Raw genomic sequence first — 21,343 nt, 5'->3', positions numbered from 1 at the left:
TTTATCAAGTGCATAAATGATGTCGTTTGCCACTGCCATAGCTGCAGTTCTGGTGCTGTGCCCTAAACTAAAGCCAGACTGAACCCCACTCAGTATATTATTTTCAATTAAGACATTTTTTAACTGTGACCTCACTAGGGATTCATAGACTTTGGCCAGGATAGGGAGTTTGGAGATAGGACGATAGTTATTAGCATCTGAGGGATCTCCACCCGTTAGCAGTGGGAGAACATAAGCTGATTTCCAAATGCTGGGTATGGAATTGGTCAAGTGACTCATGTTGAAAATGTGAGCCACAGGTCCAGTAATAATACCAGCTGCTATCTTTAAGAGGTAGGGGTCCAGGTTGTCTGGACCTGCAGACTTGTTTGTGTCTATTGCCTTTAGTGCTTTATAGACCTCAGTATAAGAAACAGGCTCAAAGTTAAAATGGTTGACATGAGGGCCTATATCATAGTTGACTGTAACAGAGCTTACATTAGAGGCCTGGGCCCCACCATTATCAAAGACTGAACCAGCAGATATGAAGTGCTTGTTAAAAACCCCGACAATATGGGCTTTATCCTTCACTTCACTAGAATCCATCACTAAATGGTCAGGAAGGCCAGAGGATGCACTAGAACCTGGCACTGATTTGATTAGCTTCCAGAACTTGGTTGGGTTGTTTAGGTTCTCTGTGGCCGCATTTAAATAGTCATCTGATTTGGACTTCCTGATCAATCCTGTGCATTTGTTTCTTAGCGCTCTGAAGGAGGCCCAGTTAACAGGAGCATTTGAATGTCCAGCTTGAGCCCAAGAGATATTTCTCTTTCTAATTAATTCTGCCAAGTTATCTGAAAACCAGGGATTGTCCCCTTCCACTGATTCTACATTTCTTCACAGGGGCATGCTTATCACAAATCGACACAAATTTCATATAAAAATAGTCCCAGGCAGTGTCAACATGGTGAATCAGTCTTACTCTGTCAATATTATGGTACAGATCAAGTAAGAAAAAAATATAACGAGGTTTGGCTTTGGTAATTTTTGTATTTCTAACACAAGCAATTGCACAGTGATCACTGACATCATTACAGAATATCCCAGTCGATGTGTATTTGTGAAGGGTATTCGTTAGAATAATGTCCAATAGCGTTGATTTGTTAGGTGCTCTGGGATTCGGTCTTGTAGGCGCATTCATTAATTGAGCAAGATTCAGAGTCACACATTTCTTTAAAAGAGTCCGATACAGATGTTAGCATGTCCCAGTTCAAATCTCCTAAAAGAATGAATTCAGAGTCATTTAGCTTGTGCAGGACATCAGAAAGAGAGTTAAGAGCATCTCCCAAAGCCGAGGGCGGTTTGTAGCAGCCGACTACAGTGAAATGGGAGTCCTTATATATGTTCACTTTAACCGCAAGCAATTCAAAATGTTTGGCTTTGGTAATCGAGAGAATTTCAGAAGTGTTAAACTCGGATTTCACATAAATTGCAACACCTCCTCCTTTACTCATCTGATTCAGACCAGCCCCTGTTCAGACAGATAATACTCTGGCTTGTACTTTACCTCAAAGTTAGCCTGGGTTAATAGTATGCACTTCAACAGGCCTCTCCTAGTCAACTTAATAACATATAAACATTGGCCAGATGTTACCAGGCTTAATTAGGACAGCCAGACCTTCAGATCAGCTCCAAAGAGACACGTGGCCAGACTCTTCACACAGACACATGCGCACACACACGTGAACAAACACATGCGCACACACGTCAGATAAACTCTGAACACGTAGCCAAAGCTAGCTAGCCTAGCTACATTTACGAAGGCCACAGAAATATGTGTCTCACCCACAGAGAGAAGGGGGAATGTGAGACAGGGAAAAAAAGAGACTGAAAGAGAGGTGGATCTAAGAGAGAAGAGATAATGATATATACTAAACAAACATATAAACACAACATGTAAAGTGTTGGTCCCATGTTTCATGAGCTGAAATAAAAGATCCCAGAAATGTTCCATACGCACAAACATCTTATTTCTCTCATATTTTGGCCACACATTTGTTTACCCCCCTGTTAGTGAGCATTTCTCCTTTGCCAAGATAATCCATCCACCTGACAGGTGTGGCATATCAAGAATCTGAATAAACAGCATGATCATTACACAGGTGCACCTTGTGCTGGCGAAAATAAAAAGTGCAGCTTTGTCACACAACACAATGTCACATATGTGTGCAATTGGCATGATGACTGCAGGAATGTCCACCAGAGCTGTTGCCAGAGAATTGAATGTTTATTTCTCTATCATAAGCTGCCTCCAACGTTGTTTTAGAGAATTTGGAAGTATGTCCAACCGGCCTTACAATCGCAGACACTGTGTAACTACGCCAGCCCAGGACCTCCACGTCAGGCTTCTTCACCTGCGGGGTCGTCTGATGAAACTGAGGAGTATTTCTGTCTGTAATAGAGCCCTTTTGCGGGATTTAAAAAAAATTCTGATTGGCTGAGCCTTGCTCCCCAATGGGTGGGCCTGGCTCCCACGTGGCTGTGCCCCTGCCCAGTCATGTGAAATCCACAGAGTAGGGCCTAATGTATTTATTTGAATTGACTGATTTCCTTATATGATCTGTAACTCAGTAAAATCTTTGAAATTGTTGCACGTTGTGTTTATATTTTTGTTCAGTATAGATAAAAGGGTGATAAGTAGAAGGGTAGAAATAGGGGATCAAAGAAAGTGTGGATGAGGGTTGATAGAAAGGGATAGAGATAGAGAGGGCCAGAGGGATATAAGTGAGATAGAGGCAGACAGATGCAGCTGGCCAGACACAAGGCCCAGTGTGTGTGCGGGCATGTGTGTGTGTTAGTGTGTGTGTTAGTGTGTGTGTGCGTGTGTGTGTGTGTGTGTGTGTGTGTGTGTGTGTGTGTGTGTGTGTGTGTGTGTGTGTGTGTGTGCGTGCGTGTGTGTGTGCGTGCGTGTGTGTGTGTTTGTCAGTATTTGGTATTTAGAGTATGTTCACACACAGCTTCTCCAGACATAAACCTCACCCTTATCCTGCATGGACTGGACTGTCACACTCACTTACACAGGGCAGCACATCAGAGAGAGATGGAGAAAAGAAAAGGGAGTGTGAAAGAAAAAAGAAAACAAGGAGAGGGATAGGGTGGAAAGAGAGGGATCAGAGGAAGTGTGAGGTAGAGAAAGATGAAGTGATAAACTCATGAAAAAGAAGGAGTGCTGTAGTGATGGTCTTACGCGGGGAGCTGGGGGTCCGTGGTCATCGAGATATGTGGATTCTCCTGTGAAGAAACAGAGGTATAGATATTTATTCAGGGCTACAGTCCAATAGTGTTCAATCGTATTATGGCAAATCCACTGGCAGCAAAATCAATTTTATTGACTTAAGATTTCCACAGGCTAGTGACCTCAAGTCAAGGGTTACCAATAAATATCTGAATAAATATCACACAGATAGGAAGGAAATCTATATCCAGCCACAAAAATCGTCAATAACCACCAATAGCCCGGCCTGGCCAGTCACTATCTCTCTAAGAAAAACAGAGCGACCTTCACATCTACATAAAGTGTGGGAATGTCATCATGAGTGAGCTACGGCCCATTTATACAGTATCTGCCAGTTGTGGAGTCGTTTCATCTCTGGACAAAGGGTCCCTTTTAAGGCCGCCTCACACTGAGGATCTATGCTCTCCTTTCAGCCCACTCTCCAACTCCAGGACCAGGCTCCAGACAGCGGCCTTTTCTTCTCCACTCTGCACTCGGAGCGGAGCGCGTCCAGAGACACTGAGACGCTATACTTCCCATCACCTCTACAACATTCAGAGGCAAGGAGAGAGAGAGAGAGAGAGAGAGAGATAGAGCAAGAGAGACAGATAGAGCGAGAGAGATTGAGAGAGAGGGGGGGAGGTGGAAGTTGGGTTGTTCTTAAATGTAAAGAGAAGGGAGGACCTCTACTCACTGGCAAAAAGTATCAAAGCCACAGTGCAATATTCTAGAACCCTGCTGTGTGCACGCGGATACGTTTTGGACTATGATAGACACTTTCAACAATTCCACTCTCACCTGCACGCTGCTCTTGCTACTATCACTGTTTTATTGAAGCTTACATGTCAGCCTCTTAGCCTTCATCAGAGCTTTTTGCTCCACTAAACTAAATAAACCATCTTTATAATAATAATTGATTTCATTTCTATAGCGCTTTTCATAACAATCTCAAAGCGCATCAAAAGCAAACAAACTCGAAATACATCGTCATGAGTAGCTTAGCTATAGTTGGCTAGGTCAGCCAATAGAGGCCAAGTCTTTGAGTGCATGCATCCTCCAAAAAGAATAAGGGACAGTTCAATGCTTGATCAGAGAAAGGTGGTCAGGGAGATGGTTGATGAAGATGGAGTCTGGTGACAATCTTGTAAAATACTAGCTACTCTGGGAACCAGGCTGAGTCGTGTAGCCACTGGACTTCTCCTGCACAATGTATGGCACACCCTTGGGCGATGCCTTTGCAGCTTTGGGCGCCAGAAAGCTCACTACATACAGTTCAGAGTAGTAACCAGTCGTCCTCATTATGAGCCCTCTGCCTCAGCACTGCATTCCTCTCAAGCTTCAGTTGAGACTCTTCAATTGATACATGCTTATGCCTACAGTTAACTCCAGTTTACTCCAATTACGTCTTTCCAAATGCTAGCTACTTAGCTAACGTTAGCCCAAAACAACAACACTTCGCTGTAGTGAAAGGTCACTGGGTAAGGCTACAGATGATCCATTCCGGTTCACAGTGGTGTAAAGTACTTAAGTCAAAATACTTCAAAGTATTACTTAAGTCATTTTTTGGGGTATCTGTACTTTACTATTTGTATTTTTGACAACTTTTACTTCACTACATTCCTAAAGAAAATAATGTACTTTTTACTCCATACATTTTCCCTGACACCCAAAAGTACTCGTTACATTTTAAATGCTTATCAGGACAGGAAACTGGTCCAATTCACGCACTTATCAAGAGAACATCCTTGGTCATCCCCACTGTCTCTGATCTGGAGGACTCACTAAACACAAATGCTTTGTTTGTAAATTATGTCTGAGTGTTGGCATGTGCCCCTGGCTATCCATAAATTTAAAAAAAAAGAAAATTGTGCCATCTGGTTTGCTTAATTAATATAAGGAATTTTGTATTATTCATACTTTACTTTTGATACTTAAGTATATTTTAAATCAAATACTTTTAGACTTTTACTCAAGTAGTATTTTACTGGGTAACTTTTACTTTTACTTTAGTCATTTTCTATTAAGGTATCTTTACTTTTACTCAAGTATGACAATTGGGTACTTTTTCCACCACTGCCGGATCATTTGCGAAGCCGTAACTGACGGTGCGTTCAAGACAACAGGGAAGTCAGAAAAAAACGTGCTCTGACTGGAAAAAATCTAATTGAACAGTCATCCAGTGCTTTATTGCCCTCTGCTATGTTTGGACTGCCGTGGTCCATTGCTGTGATCTAGTGTACTATAAAATGTATGGCTCTCCTACTCTCACCACTTTGTCCAATCCCATTCAAGGCTAGAACCACTTTGTCTTTTCTAGTGGTTCTACTAGCCTTGGTTTGCATTTTGTTAAGACATCTGTCCAATGAATTCTGTATGCTGTTCAAAAGAAGACATTGTATTATCATCTTTATACTCCCTGACAAAGGCCATGCAGCCGAAACGCATCAGAGTTAAAAAAAATATTTGTTTCCATTGAACATGCTATACAATTAAAGGCATTTAAATTAATTATATGAAGAGTGCCTTGGTTCTCCTTTCTTTTTAATGACCAATTTACCCCTTTTACCAAAGACTACCTTCTGTCGACAAAGATCTACTACTGTGTACCTTAGCAGCGCTTCCCTTCCTTATTTTTTCTGAACGGTCACCCAACTTGGAGATACAAGTTGGAAACTCGAGCATCATCCTAGAGCTCCGACTTCTTCGACCTGAAGATCACCGACGTCACGATTTTTCCCAGTTTGAGCTCGTTTTGTTTCAGAGTTCCCAGTTGTCTTGAATGCACCAAAAGTAGTATGTTGCGGCCGTGGCATACTGCATACTCTATTAAACAGTGTGTACTAAGTAGTACGTAGTATGATTAGTAACTACAGGTATGCAGTTTAAGTAAATAGTAGACAAGCGAGATTTCGGACATAGCCTGTTTACCCTTTCTGATAGCTGTGGTGTTTGGACTCTTGTCAAATAGTTATCTGAACAGTGGCCTGGTGTCAGAATCACACGCATACACACACAGGCACACACGCACACATGCAAACACACACACACACACACACCCCAGCAAGTATCCTTGCAGGCCTCTGAGTCAGTGTTATACAGTGTCAGCGTGACTTCCTATAACACTTCTGTGGCACATTAGTTTGTCAGCTGCAACAGTATATTAATATGGAGACAGCTGCACTGCACACACACCCTCAGGTGTGTCTGCTGCACACACATACACACACATACACATGCACATACACATGCACTCACACATGCATAATGCATTCTTAATGAGGAATGCAGAGGGAGGCTTGGGTTGGCAGGTCGTGCAGAGGCATCTGAGGTTGTCCCAGGGTGGGGAAACGAGAGACAGACATTCAGTTCCTCCCATTCATTCATGTTCAGGGCCGACCCCCTGTGTGCGTTTCTCATTTGCAACGGGGATTGGAACTAATTTCTTCCAGGGCACATGCTTATAAAAACAGACAGCTACCATCCACCCACAACGACAGGAGCGGTGGAATCTACTGAGCTTCCATGGAGTTCTTCTCTAGACTAATCTAGTTCTCTAGTCACCTTGGTTACATTCACAAGACTATGGTTGGATTCTATGGTTTCATGCTATGGTTTGGTATAGAAACATCTATGGTATACATTCTCTCACACTTGAGTAGGGTTGCACATTTTGGGGAATATTCAGAGGTGGAAACTTTCCGTGGGAATTAACGGAAATATATGAAAATTAATATTAATACAATTTAAATGTAGATGTTTTTTGCATTGGATATATTTACCATACCATATGGAGACAGAAACAGAAACCTTTTACCTCATAAGTAGACATAAGTGCAAATGATTAAATCCTTCCAATAGAAATAAAACAAACAATTTAGTTACGAATGAAACTCTAATGAAATTAGTGGACTCTTCACATGGGAGGATTTCACTGAACAACAAAAGAAAAGGAATATCGAATGATCCCAAATGATCCATCGCATCTCCCAAAAACGTTTTCAACATACATCTGTATTATATTCTACATCTGTATTATATTAAATTATAGTCTAGATACTAAAGCTCTGGTTGTCTTCCTCTCAAGCTTTCATGTCTTCTCCCTGGACCTCCTCAATGTCCACCTCTTGAACATCAGACTCTGGGGCCTCATCTTCACTGTCACGTTCCAACCTTGTTGAGGATGGCTCATTGTCAGGCTCTAAAAAGCCTCATATTTGCCCAGATGGCCACCAATTTTTCAACCCTTGTATTGGTCAGCCAGTTGCGTGCTTTGGTGTGTGTGTTCCCAAACAAGGACCAGTTGCGCTCTGAGGCGGCTGATGTTGGTGGGATTTGGAGGATGATGGAGGCAACAGGGGAAAGAGCCTCAGATCCACAAAGTCCTTTCCACCAGGTGGCTGATGAGATATGTTGGCACAACTGCCATATTGCATCTCCATCGCAAAGCCCTTGCTTGGAAGTGTACCTCGCCAGACTGCCAAGAACCTTGCCCTCATCCAGGCCTAGGTGGCGAGACACGGTAGTGATGATACCATAGGTCTTGTTGATCTCTGCACCAGACAGGATGCTCTTGCCAGCATACTTGGGGTCCAACATGTACACTGTGGTGTATATGGGCTTCAGGCAAAAGTCTTCACGCTTTTTGATGTATTTCAGAACTGCAGTTTCCTCTGCTTGGAGCGACAGTGAAGTGGGCAGGGCAGTATGAATGTATTCTCTTACATCTGCCAGCAGAGTCTGAACATCAGACAGGATGTCATTGTCTCCCTCAATCCGTGCAATGGCTACTGCTATAGGTTTCAGGAGTTGCAGGCTGCTTACCACTCTCTCCCATAATAGATCATCCAGGAGGATCCTCTTGATGGGGCTGTCCATATCGGCAGACTGTGATATGGCCATTTCTTGGAGAGACTCCTTCCCCTCCAGGAGACTGTCAAACATGATGACATCACCACCCCGATGGGTGTTGCTGGGCAGCTTCAATGTGGTGCTCTTATTCTTCTCACTTTGCATGGTGAGGTAGATTGCTGCTATAACTTGATGACCCTTCACATACCTAACCATTTCCTTGGCTCTCTTGTAGAGTGTACCCACTGTTTTCAGTGCCATGATGTCCTTGAGGAGCAGATTCAATCTGATGTGAGGGTAGGACTCCTCCACTTGAGACCAAGCAGCCTTCATGTTCGCAGCATTTGTCTGTCATCAGTGCAAATACATTCTGTGGTCCAAGGTCATTGATGACTGCCTTCAGCTCATCTGCAATGTAGAGACCGGTGTGTCTGTTGTCCATTGTGTCTGTGCTCTTGTAGAATACTGGTTGAGGGGTGGAGATGATGTAGTTAATTATTCCTTGCCCACGAACGTTCGACCACCCATCAGAGATGATTGCAATACAGTCTGCTTTCTCTATGACTTGCTTGACTTTCACTTGAACTCTGTTGAACTCTGCATCCAGCAAATGAGTAGATAAAGCAGGTCTGGTTGGAGGGGTGTATGCCGGGCAAAGAACATTCAGATATCTCTTCCAATACACATTGCCTGTGAGCATCAGAGGTGAACCAGTTATATACACAGCTTGAGCAAGACATTCATCAGCATTTCTCTGACTACGTTCCTCCATTGAGTCAAAAAAACTTCTGATTCCAGGAGGACCATGAGCTGTTTCTATCGATAAGTTGTCTGATTAATCATTTTCACCTCGAATAGAAGTAGATGGACTTTTGTCAGAGGTTGCTTGTTGTGAGCGCTGAGGGAACTTTATGCACTTGGCCAGATTATTCTGCATCTTTGCTGCATTCTTCACATATGATTTGGCACATTATTTGCAAATGTGCACAGCTTTTCCTTCTACATTAGCTGCAGTGAAATGTCTCCACACATCAGATAGTGCCCGTGGCATTTTGCTGTAAAATATACAATTCCATGTAAAATATACAATTCCATGTACAGATAAATAGTTAAGCAGTTAGATTAAACAACTATTTTGTAAGATAAATGTTTTAAAATTAAACATGTATGGAAACAGGTGAATTAACACTCCTCAGTTAGCAGGCTCAAGCAAGCTAAAACCCACATGGTAGCAAAAACTAACTAGCGGAAATTGTTAACAAGTTAGAAATTATTTAAACACACTTTGCTGTAGGCTACTATTTACTAGTTAACTAAAAATAATGTATGTCATATAAAATATATTCACCCCACTCCAAACTAACCAGAAAGCATGTAGTCCTTGGCTCAGTGTAGTAGAGTGGGCTCAAAAGCATCTCATTAGTGTGCAAGATCTTGAGACTCAGCTGTACATGTGATGGAAGAATGCACTGTGCATGCAGAGGTTTGCAATTCCATTGAATTGGGGATAGTTTAACCAAAGTATGCCACAAGACCTAGAATTGCCTTGTGTATCCCACAAAAAAAGGTTCACGTTTATAAGCCCAAATTCCCGGGCTTAACTTCCCATGGAAAATTTCCGGAAAGTTCCCGGAAAGTTTCCGACCCTTTACAACCCTACACTTGAGCCATGATCATCTTTGATGATCGTGCCTCTTTCATTCAATAAGTGGAGCCAACTTACAGAGGTCATACATACCAGGGTTGGTCTCAATTCAGATATGAATTGAGAATGCCTCATAAATTTCAATTAAATTATTGAATTATAATTTAATTTGTATTGAAGTAGTAAACAGGATACAGACATAATTGCAATTTCAATTTGAATTAAAGAAAATATAATTGAATTCAGTGAAATTCAATAAAATGAAAATGCCTATTCTATTCTATATTAGGTGTAGTCTATACAAATATACATCTGGTACATAAAACATCATACATGTCATTATATACATGCAAATAAAATATTGTTGAAACAATTTATTTTGAGGACAAACTCTTAATGATCAAGGAAAACAAAACCTGTATGCGAATATTCTAAGTTATTATATTTCATTAATCACTTTGTTCAATATGGGGCAAATACTACATTTACCAGAATGATTTAGTTTAACCCTCAAGTTGACCCTGAGGACTTCAAAAAGAAGCCAAACAAATGAAATGGTTGGTGGAAATAAAATTGGCTATATTTAGCACTAAGGTTAAAAGAGTATATGAACATCGTTTCCAGAGAAAGGTACTATATTGGTTGGTATCTGGAAGTGTGAACGGTCAGGTTAAATGAAACTCTCATGTTCTATTACTAACCACGATTCCATCCACATGCCTTTATGTGTAAATACTGATATAATAACCATCATCTCGAAGTAAACTTGGAGTCACGCGATGTGATGGTGTGTGGTTCTCCCACTGCGACTCGGGAAACCATGCAGTTTATTAGGCTACAGACTAAATAAATTATGATGAATTTCACGGGGGGGAGTGCACGGCGATGAGCTTGATTCTCCTTTCCAATAAATATCGAGGGTCTTATTCTGGTGACATGATGATCGATGCTTGACTGCCATTTGACAAATAAAAATATTCTCACTCTTATCCATAATAATCTCATCATGTTTACTAGCCTACTCACACTGTATCTGTGAGCTGTTGGCTAGAGCGCACGTGCCAAGACCAGAGGAGGCACATTTGCTATTTAACGCAACTGTCACGTCCTGACCAGTATAAGGGTTATTTGTTATTGTAGTTTGGTCAGGACGTGGCAGAGGGTATTTTGTTTATGTGGTTCGGGGTGGTGATTTATTTAGTAGGGTGTTTGTTTAGTTAGTTCCGGGTTTTTGGGGTTATGTTCTATGTTTGTATTTCTATGTGGTCTCTAGTCTTTTGTATTTCTATGTCTAGTTTATTGGGATTGGACTCTCAATTGGAGGCAGGTGTTTTCTAGCTGCCTCTGATTGAGAGTCCTATATATGGGTATGTGTTTGGTTTAGTGTTTGTGGGAGATGTTCTTGGATTGCTGTGGTGCCGTCAAGACTGTTGTTCATCATTTTGTTAGTTTTGTATACGTGTTTGTTTGGTTTTTCCTTCTTTTCCCGTCAATAAAGAAGATGAGTATACACTTCCCTGCTGCATTTTGGTCTCATCACTACGACAATTGTTACAGCAACAGTTTGTAGAAAAACTATAGGTAGTGTTGAAAATGTGATGGAAACACATTGAACATTAGATTTTGATTTGGTACATGAAAACTTAAGTGAAAAAGTACATTTTGAGTTCACTATGTCATCACACTGTTTTTTATCCGCAACAAGTCAGTTTGGTGTAAAAACACCACTGGTGGGAAAATGTACATATTTTCTTTATGCAGATTTTAGAATATTCGCATTAAAATCTGTTGCCAATTGGATGGAAGCCTAGCTACTAAGTAGAATTTATTTGAATTGCACTGAATTCAATTCTACTTCCTGTCTCTCAAATTCAAACGTTACATCCTGTGGGGTGTGGCCAATTCAAATTTCAACTCACAAATTGTATGGGAGTCAATTCCCAAATTCTGAATTAAGCCCAAACCTGATACCTATGGTACATGGACAACAGCGATTGAAGAAGGGGAGAGGAAGGGGGAGATGTGAGAGTAAAGGGGAGAAGGGGGAGGAAGGGGGAGAAGGGCTAGGGTTCACACAGCAGGAAAGGTTGATGTTCTTTGACCCTTAGGTAACACCTTCAACTCTGACCCACAGCCAGGGGTTACAGAGAGGTGAGTGTGTGTCTCTCTCTCTCTCTCTCTCTCTGAATGTCTGTCTGTCTGTCTGTCTGCGTGCGTGTGAGGCCAAGGGTTAATGGGATTAGTGTATCATGGGATACAGGGGCGTGCTACTGGCTGAACAGCAGATTAAGGTGCCCTACCATAGAAGTTCAACTCAAATGTAACAACATGTGTCACATGCGCCGACTAAAACAGGTGTAGACTTTACCGTGAACTGCTTACTTACAAGCCCTTTCCCAAACATACAGAGTTAAAAAAAGAAAAGATTAGCAAAAAAAAAGGAAATAGTAACACAATAAAATAACAATAACGAGGCTATATACCAGGGGCGAAAATCTGATATCCACTTTGGAGGGGACAATTACATGAAATTTTCTCAAGAGCAATTCCTGAGGGGGACACCAAAAGTAGTGCTGTAACACATAGCCTACATTGTAATATGGTAAATGTATATTGAGGAACCAAAGAAATAAGGTGTTTGCCGTACTCCTAACTACCGGTACCCAAAACTACACAACTAATCACAACAGCAATACCATTGCCTTTAACAAATCTTAGTTCAGTCACCAGTTTAAGTTGAGAGTGGGGGTATCCATGGCATTTTCCAATTATGTTCCTATGTTCCAAAGACTCAACAAACTTACCTGAGACTCCCTGTCTCTGCCAGTCTGTCCCTGCATATCTGTCCCCAACTCTGCTGTCTGTGAGCCATCTGTTGCCTGCTCTGCCTAATGACATCATTGTGTAACATTTCCATTAGAATTTCATTTCTTTCTTATTAACATTTTATCAACTAGTCTTTGCGATATTAGGCTACTAGGGTTCTTACTATGCGTTTTGGTGTATTGAAAAATACTCTGATGTCCGTCTTTTATTTTTCTGCCATTTTTCTACCTGGCTGGCTGGCTGGCTACACACACAGTGTGTAGGTTATTTACAGTAGGAGATGGGCTTCTATCATCTTCAATCATTCTATATGGGCTTCGATCTAAAAGGTAGCTAGCAAATGTGAAACTGATTAAAATGACAAGAGTTGACAGCTGTATGAGTTCACCATTTACACAACATATGCTGCAACCTTTTGTAATTTTAATAGTTTGTTTCATATTGGCTGGCTTCCAACAATAGCTGAATTTGCAAAGCTAGCGAGCACCAATTCAGTTTCAGTGGTGTTTGCTATAATCTTTACTACCCGGGTTAAATAAAGGTGAAATAAAATAAATAAATAAAAGTTCCCTTGCGACAATTTAGCTTTTGCAACGAGACCATTAAATATATTTAAGACAATGGTAGAAGAGAGTGTAGTTCTGTTCAGTTTGGACTTCAGTTTATCGCTAACCTTATCACAGGGACTTTGAAGCACTAACTTACATCATCTGCATGCTGATTCCATCTTTGACGACGCCACATAAATGGAATAGGTACTAGCTAGCTTAATAGTTCATATTTGCGCGCTAGCTCTGCATATTCAGCTAGTGTGTGTGTGCGCGATTGACTGGATGAACCTCACGGCAGTTACGTAGCAAGCTAAGGAACTGGCAGTGGATCAAACCATTGTGAGGCAAAGGGCGGGGGGGTCGCAATCTTTTGAAACTTAAAAACGCGCTATTAAGTGTCTATAATCAGCACAATTGCTTTCATTGCGTATTATTAATATTATTTAAATTACATAGTTATGTTTCAGTGATATATTGGGGGGGACAAATCATATTTTTCCCAGGATGGGGGGGTCGTGTCCCCCCCGTCCCCCCCGGGATTTCCGCCCCTGCTATATACAAGGAGTACCGGTACTGAGTCAATGTTCAGGGCTGCAAGATAAATAGAAAACTATTTTATTTAACCAGGTAGGCCAGTTGAGAACAAGTTTTCATTTACAACTGTGACCTGGCCAAGATAAAGCAAAGCAGTGCGACAAAAACAACAACACAGAGTTACACATGGGATAAACAAATGTACAGTCAATAACGCAATAGAAAATCTGTATACAGTGTACGCAAATGAAGTAAGGAGGTAAGGCAATAAATAGGCCATAGTGGCCAAGTAATTACAATTTAGCGATAGATAGGCAGATGGGGACGTGCAAGGAGAAATACTGGTGTGCAAAAGAGCAGAAAAAAATAAAATAAATAAATATGGGGATGAGGTAGGTAGTTGGTTGGATGGGCTATTTAGAGATGGACTGTGTACAACTGCAGCGATCGGTAAACTGCTCTGACAGCTGATGCTTGATGTTAATGAGGGAGATATAAGTCTCCAGCTTCAGTGATTTTTGCAATTTGTTCCAGTCATTGGCAGCAGAGAACTGGAAGGAAAGGCGGCCAAAGGAGGTGTTGGCTTTGGGGACGACCAGTGAAATATACCTGCTGTGAGATAAGGCGGGGCTTTACCTAGCAAAGACTTATAGATGACCTGGAGCCAGTGGGTTTGGCTACGAATATGTAGCGAGGACCAGCCAACGAGAGCATACAGGTCGCAATGGTGCGTAGTATATGGGGCTTTGGTGACAAAACGGATGGCACTGTGATAGACTGCGTCCAATTTGCTGAGTAGAGTGTTGGAGGTTATTTTGTAAATGACATCGCCGAAGTCAAGGATCAGCAGGATAGTCAGTTTTACGAGGTTATGTTTGGCAGCATGAGTGAAGAATGCTTTGTTGCGAAATAGGAAGCCGATACTAGATTTAATTTTGGATTGGAGATGCTTAATATGAGTCTGGAAGGAGAGTTTACAGTCTAGCCAGACACCTAGGTATTTATAGTTGTCCACATATTCTAAGTCAGAACCATCCAGAGTAGTGATGCGATGCTAGGCGGGCGGGCGGGTGTGGGCAGCGATCGGTTGAAGAGCATGCATTTAGTTTTACTAGCATTTAAGAGCAGTTGGAGGCCACGGAAGGAGTGTTGTATGGCATTGAAGCTCGTTTGGAGGTTTATTAACCTATTAGGGCTAGGGGGCAGTATTTACACGGCCGGATAAAAAACGTACCCGATATAATCTGGTTATTACTACTGCCCAGAAACTAGAATATGCATATAATTATTGGCTTTGGATAGAAAACACCCTAAAGTTTCTAAAACTGTTTGAATGGTGTCTGTGAGTATAACAGAACTCATATGGCAGGCAAAAACCTGAGAAGATTCTGTACAGGAAGTACCCTCTCTGACCATTCCTTGGGCTTCTTGGCTCTGTTTATTGAAAATTTAGGATCTTTGCTGTAACGTGACACTTCCTACAGCTCCCATAGGCTCTCAGAACCCGGGAAAAAGCTGAATGATGTAATTCCAGCCGCTGGCTGAAAAACTTTAGCGCCTTTGGTTAAGTGGTCTATCAGAGGACAATGAGCTGAGGCGCGTGCACGGGGCGACACCATGGGTTTAGTTTCTCTCTCTTTGTACTAAAACACAGATTCCCGGTCGAAATATTATCGCTTTTTTACAAGAAAAATGGCATAAAAATTTATTTTAAACAGCGGTTGACATGCTTCGAAGTACGGTAATGGAATATTTAGAATTTTTTTGTCTCGAAACGCGTCGGGCGCATAACCCTTATTTACCCTTTCGGATAGTGTCTTGAACGCACGAACAAAACACCGCTATTTGGATATAACTATGGATTATTTGCGACCAAACCGACATTTGTTATTGAAGTAGAAGTCCTGGGAGTGCATTCTGACGAAGAACAGCAAAGGTAATAACATTTTTCTTATAGTAAATCTGACTTTGGTGAGGGCTAAACTTGGTGGGTGTGTAAATAGCTAGCCCTGTGATGCCGGGCTATCTACTTAGAATATTGCAAAATGTGCTTTCACCGAAAAGCTATTTTAAAATCGGACATAGCGAGTGCATAGAGGAGTTCTGTATCTATAATTCTTAAAATAATTGTTATGTTTTTTGTGAACGTTTATCGTGAGTAATTTAGTAAATTCACAGGAAGTTTGTGGGGGGTATGCTAGTTCTGAACGTCACATGCTAATGTAAAAAGCTGTTTTTTGATATAAATATGAACTTGATTGAACAAAACATGCATGTATTGTATAACATAATGTCCTAGGCGTGTCATCTGATGAAGATCATCAAAGGTTAGTGCTGCATTTAGCTGTGGTTTGGGTTTATGTGACATTATATGCTAGCTTGAAAAATGGGTGTCTGATTATTTCTGGCTGGGTACTCTGCTGACATAATCTAATGTTTTGCTTTCGTTGTAAAGCCTTTTTGAAATCGGACAGTGTGGTTAGATTAACGAGAGTCTTGTCTTTAAAATGGTGTAAAATAGTCATATGTTTGAGAAATTGAAGTAATAGCATTTCTAAGGTATTTGAATAACGCGCCACAGGATTCCACTGGCCGTTACGTAGGTGGGACGATTTCGTCCCATTGACCCCAGAGAGGTTAACACAGTGTCCAAAGAAGGGCCAGATGTATACAGAATGGTGTCGTCAGGCTGTTAATTGTGGCCTGTGGAATGTTGTCCCACTCCTCTTCAATGGCTGTGCGAAGTTGCTGGATGTTGGCGGGAACTGGAACACGCTTTCGTACATGTCGATCCAGAGCATCCCAAACATGCTCAATGGGTGACATGTCTGGTGAGAATGCAGGCCATGAAAGAACATGGACATTTTCAGCTTCCAGGAGTTGTGTACAGATCCTTGCAACATGGGGCCGTGCATTACCATGCTAAAACATGAGATGATGGCAGTGGACGAATGGTACGACATTGTGCCTCAGGATCTCTGTGCATTCAAATTGCCATTGCTAAAATGCAATTGTGTTTGTTGTCCGTAGGTTATTCCTGCCCATACCCTAACCCCACCGCCACCATGGGGCACTCTGTTCACAACTTTGACATCAGATGACATCTTCCCTCTGCCCAGTACAGTTGAATCTGTACAGAATTAATCTGTGAACATACCTACATGAACGCTATGGTCACAAGACACAGGCCTCCTTATTGTCCCTAGAATTTCTAAGCAAACAGCTGGAGGCAGGGCTTTCTCCTATAAAGCTACATTTTTATGGAATGGTCTGCCTATCCATGTGAGAGACGCAGAATGTGTCTCGACCTTTAAGTCTTTATTGAAGACTCATCTCTTCAGTAGGTCCTATGATTGAATGTAGTCTGGCCCAGGGGTGTTAAAGTGAATGGAAAGGCACTGGAGCAACGAACCGCCCTTGCTGTCTCTGCCTGGCCGGTTCCCCTCTCTCCACTGGGATTCTCTGCCTCTAACCCTATTACGGGGGCTGAGTCACTGGCTTACTGGTGCTCTGATGTGATTTTCCTGTCCGGGTTGGCGCCCCCTCGGGTTCGTACCATGTTGGTGGATGAAGATATCCCTCTATATGTGTGGGGGCTGTGCTTTGGCAAAGTGGGTGGGGTTATATCCTGCCTAGTTGGCTCTGCCCGGGGGTAACGTCGGACGGGGCCACAGTGTCTCCCGACCCCTCCTGTCTCAGCCTCCAGTAATTATGCTGAAATAGTTTATGTGTCGGGGGGCTAAGGTCAGTCTGTTATATCTGGAGTATTTCTCCTGTCTCATCCAGTGTCCTGTGTGAATTTAAGTATGCTCTCTCTCTCTCTCTTTCTATTTTCTCTTCTCTCGGAGGACCTAAGCCCTAGGACCATGCCTCAGGACTACCTGGCCTGATGACCCCTTGCTGTCCCCAGTCCACCTGGTCGTGCTGCTGCTCCAGTTTCAACTGTTCTGCCTGTGGCTATGCAACCCTGACCTGTTCACCGGACGTGCTACCTTGTCCCGGACCTGCTGTTTTTCGACTCTCTCTCTACCGCACCTGCTGTCTCTAACTCTGAATGATTGGCTATGAAAGGCCAACTGACATTTACTCCTGAGGTGCTGACCTGTTGCACCCTCTACAACCACTGTGATTATTATTATTTGACCCTTCTGGTCATCTGTGAACGTTAGACATCTTGGCCATGCACTGTTATAATCTCCACCCGGCACAGCCAGAAGAGGACTGGCTACCCCTCAGAGCCTGGTTCCTTTCTAGGTTTCTTCCTAGGTTCCAGCCTTTCTAGGGAGTTTTTCCTAGCCACCGTGCTTCTACATCTGCATTGCTTGCTGTTTGGGGTTTTAGGCTGGGTTTCTGTACAGCACTTTGTGACACTGGCTGATATAAAAAGGGCTTTATAAATATATTTGATTGATTGATTGATTGATTGAAGAGCACACTTCACCAGCATGCCAGAGGCCATCAAAAGGTGAGCATTTGCCCACTGAATTCGGTTACGACGTTGAACTGCAGTCAGGTCAAGACCCTGGTGAGGACAACGAGCACGCAGATGAGCTTCCCTGAGACAGTTTCTGACAGTTTGTACAGAACTTCTTTGGTTGTGCAAACCCACAGTTTCATCAGCCGTCTGGGTGGCTGGTCTCAGACCATCCCGCAGGTGAAAAAGCTGGATGTGGAGGTCCTGGGATGGCATTGTTACACTTGGTCTGCAGTTGTGAAGCTGATTGGACGTACTGCCAAATTATCAAAAACAACATTGGAGGCGGCATATGGTAGATAAATTAACATTACATTCTCTGGGAACAGCTCCGGTGTACAATTCTGCAGTCAGCATGCTAATGGAATGCTCCCTCAAAACTTGAGACATCAGTGGCATTGTGTTATGTGACAAAACTGCACATTTTAGAGTGGCCTTTTATTGTCCCCAGCACAAGGTGCACCTAGGTAATGTTCATGTTGTTTAAAAGGTGCACCTGTGTAATGATCATGCTGTTTAATCAGCTTCTTGATATGCCACACCTGTCAGGTGGATGGATTATCTTGACAAAGGAGAAATGCTCACTACTGTCACGCCCTGACCTGAGAGAGACGGTTTATTTCTCTATGTGGTTAGGTCAGGGTGTGGGGTGGGCATTCTATGTAGTCTATTTCTTGTGTAGAGCCGAGTATGGTTCCTAATCAGAGGCAGCTGTCTATCGTTGTCTCTGATTAGGAATCATACTTAGGCAGCCTTTCCCCACCTGTAGTTGTGGGATCTTATTTTTGTACTGCTTGTTAATAAGCCTGCAAGACGTGACGGTCGTTATCATTGTTTATTATTTTGTTGAAGTGTTCTGATTGAAATAAATTCAAGATGAACACGTACCACGCTGCACCTTGGTCTACTCCTTTTGACGATCGTTACAGTTCTTCCGATCAGGTTGATAAGATAGTCTCAAATGAAGTTTGTCCAGCTTGTCCAGTTCATCCTCCAGTGATAGCACGTTCGCCAATAGAATGGGGGTTATAGGCAGTTTATCTGCTCTCCGACAGCCTCTTCAGGTATCCTGCACGCCAGCCTCTATAGCGCCACCTCCTCCTTCTCCGAGTGTCAGGATTTGGACCTGGTCCGGGACAATCAATATGCTCTTCGCCTCTAACTCATTGAAGTAGAAGTCCTCATGCAAATGGAGGTTCGTGATAGCTGTTCTAATGTCCAGAAACTATTTTCGGCCATAGGAAATGAGGGCGGAAACGTTATGTAGAAAAAAAGTTAAAATCTGTACAAAGAATACACATAATACTGTAGCACAGTTGGTCAGGAGCCCGTAAAACTGCTGCTATTCCCTCCAGCGCCATTGAAGACCTTACTGTAATTTTCTCATTAGCTAGCCATGTGTAGCCGACATGTTTATGCATTAATAAAGATAATGTGGTCAATGAAACAAATAGATTGTAATAGCCCATTCCATCAGCTACCCATTTCATAGAAGAAAACAAGGACCATGACACATAACATCTACACAAACTATGGAAAATTCATCACCAAATCCCAGTCTTTGCAAAAAACATTCCCACGTTCCCAAAAACTGTTCTCTAGCTTTGCCAAGGCCCTGAGAGCTATCTAAACAATGTGCCCCACTGTCTACTCAAGTTAAACATCACTCCATACCAAGACCCAAACGTAAAAGTGAACCAGGATTGATTCACAAGGCCCAATGCCCTGCCAATCCTTCCCCAGGCAGCAACAACCCAACCCCTGGATTCTGGAGCTTAGTGGCTCGTTAGAGAAAATTAACACCTCCACTATTCAGCCTCTTCGCCAGTTGGTCTCTGGCTGGGGTCAAAGGTCAGATTGCCAGACTTTGGGCTAGCCATGTTGGGTCCAGAAATGTGGCACAGAATCGTAAAGTAATGGTAACTGAAAGCAACACAGGATCAAAATTGAACATGCAGCAGTGGTTTGTTTGCTGAGAGAGACTCTGGCGTAAAGGGTTCCAGTCTCTGATAGGGCTGTAGAGGGTTACCATAGTTAGAAAGAGACACACTAATATATGAATAGAGAGAGAGAGAGATTGATGGATGGAGAGATGTAGAGGTAGGGAGAGAGAGAGATGTTTAGGAGAGATATGCTACAAACACCAGGGGATAAAGCAGGGGCTAAAACGTTCCCATACCTCAAGATAACAATAGATAACAATGCTCCATCAAGTTAAAACAGAGTCAGGGGATCATAGGATGATTTATTTGAGAATCAACTGGCTCCAACAACACAAGTATTCCCCGAGGCAGTCCCAAACAATCCCTTTGGTGTTCCTGGCCCCAGTCAGGAATGCTTCAGTGAGTTTGGGAATTAACTGTACTTAACGGCATAAACAATTTCAATTGGGGACATAGCTAAGTATGGCTTAGTAAGGAAGGCATCCTGAAACAAAACCACACAGGAATGGAATGGCTTTGGGGACACAGACTAGCTGGGTAATAGACACAGACCTAAGGTTAACAACCTTTACTATAGGATCCAATCTGCTGTCACTGTCTGGAGTGCTGAGTGGGAGAACATTCCAGAAGCCTGCAGCCATGGAACCTTCTAGAAGCATGCTGCACTGAAAGATCCCTGCAATGCTACAACCAAGAACTATGGCTGTAACTCCAGAATGGGAGTATAGAAGCTTACAACAAGACGGGCAAAACAAAGAAAATAGGAAAAGACAGTGTGTGTGTGTGTGTGTATGCCTGTGATGGTCGACAGAAGGCTGTACCTGTCATATCACTCTCACACACACACCTGTTCCCACATGGCCCCAATGTAAAGCAGCAGTGAGGATCCCATATGTTCTATAGTGCAGCCATCTCTAGCAGTGTAATACAGTTATTAAACACACACCCATACATTTTATAACCCTTAGTGGACATGTATGCCTAGTATATGTGTGTGTGTGTGTGTGTGTTAGTGAGTGTTTATTCCTGTGTGTGTGTGTTAATGAGCGTTCATTCCTGTGTGTGTGTGTTAATGAGCGTTCATTCCTGTGTGTGTGTGTTAATTAGCGTTTATTGTGTGTGTGTGTGTGTGTTAATGAGCGTTTATTTGTGAGTGTATGTGTGTATGATCGTTTATTTGTGTGTGTGTGTGTGTTAATGAGTGTTTATTCCTGTGTGTGTGGGTTAAATCAGTGTATTTGTTTGTGTATACGTGTATGAGTGTATGTG

The 21,343-nt window shown here is 42.4% G+C and overlaps 1 protein-coding gene across 1 annotated transcript in view; it reads right to left on the bottom strand.

Moving 5' to 3' along the window:
* The window catches only part of LOC106607986 (uronyl 2-sulfotransferase), a 130,251-nt gene that overhangs the window by 32,794 nt on the left and 76,114 nt on the right, over window positions 1–21,343 (bottom strand). Inside the window, exon 2 of the mRNA XM_014205533.2 lies at window positions 3,227–3,270. Coding sequence (XP_014061008.1) covers window positions 3,227–3,270 — 44 coding nt within the window. The remainder of the gene's footprint in view (window positions 1–3,226; window positions 3,271–21,343) is intronic.

This window comes from Salmo salar, chromosome ssa06 (assembly GCF_905237065.1).
Source record: "Salmo salar chromosome ssa06, Ssal_v3.1, whole genome shotgun sequence".
Lineage (NCBI taxonomy): Eukaryota > Metazoa > Chordata > Actinopteri > Salmoniformes > Salmonidae > Salmo > Salmo salar.
Note: the sequence above shows the minus strand (reverse complement) of the source record. Positions and strands in the feature narration are given on the sequence as shown.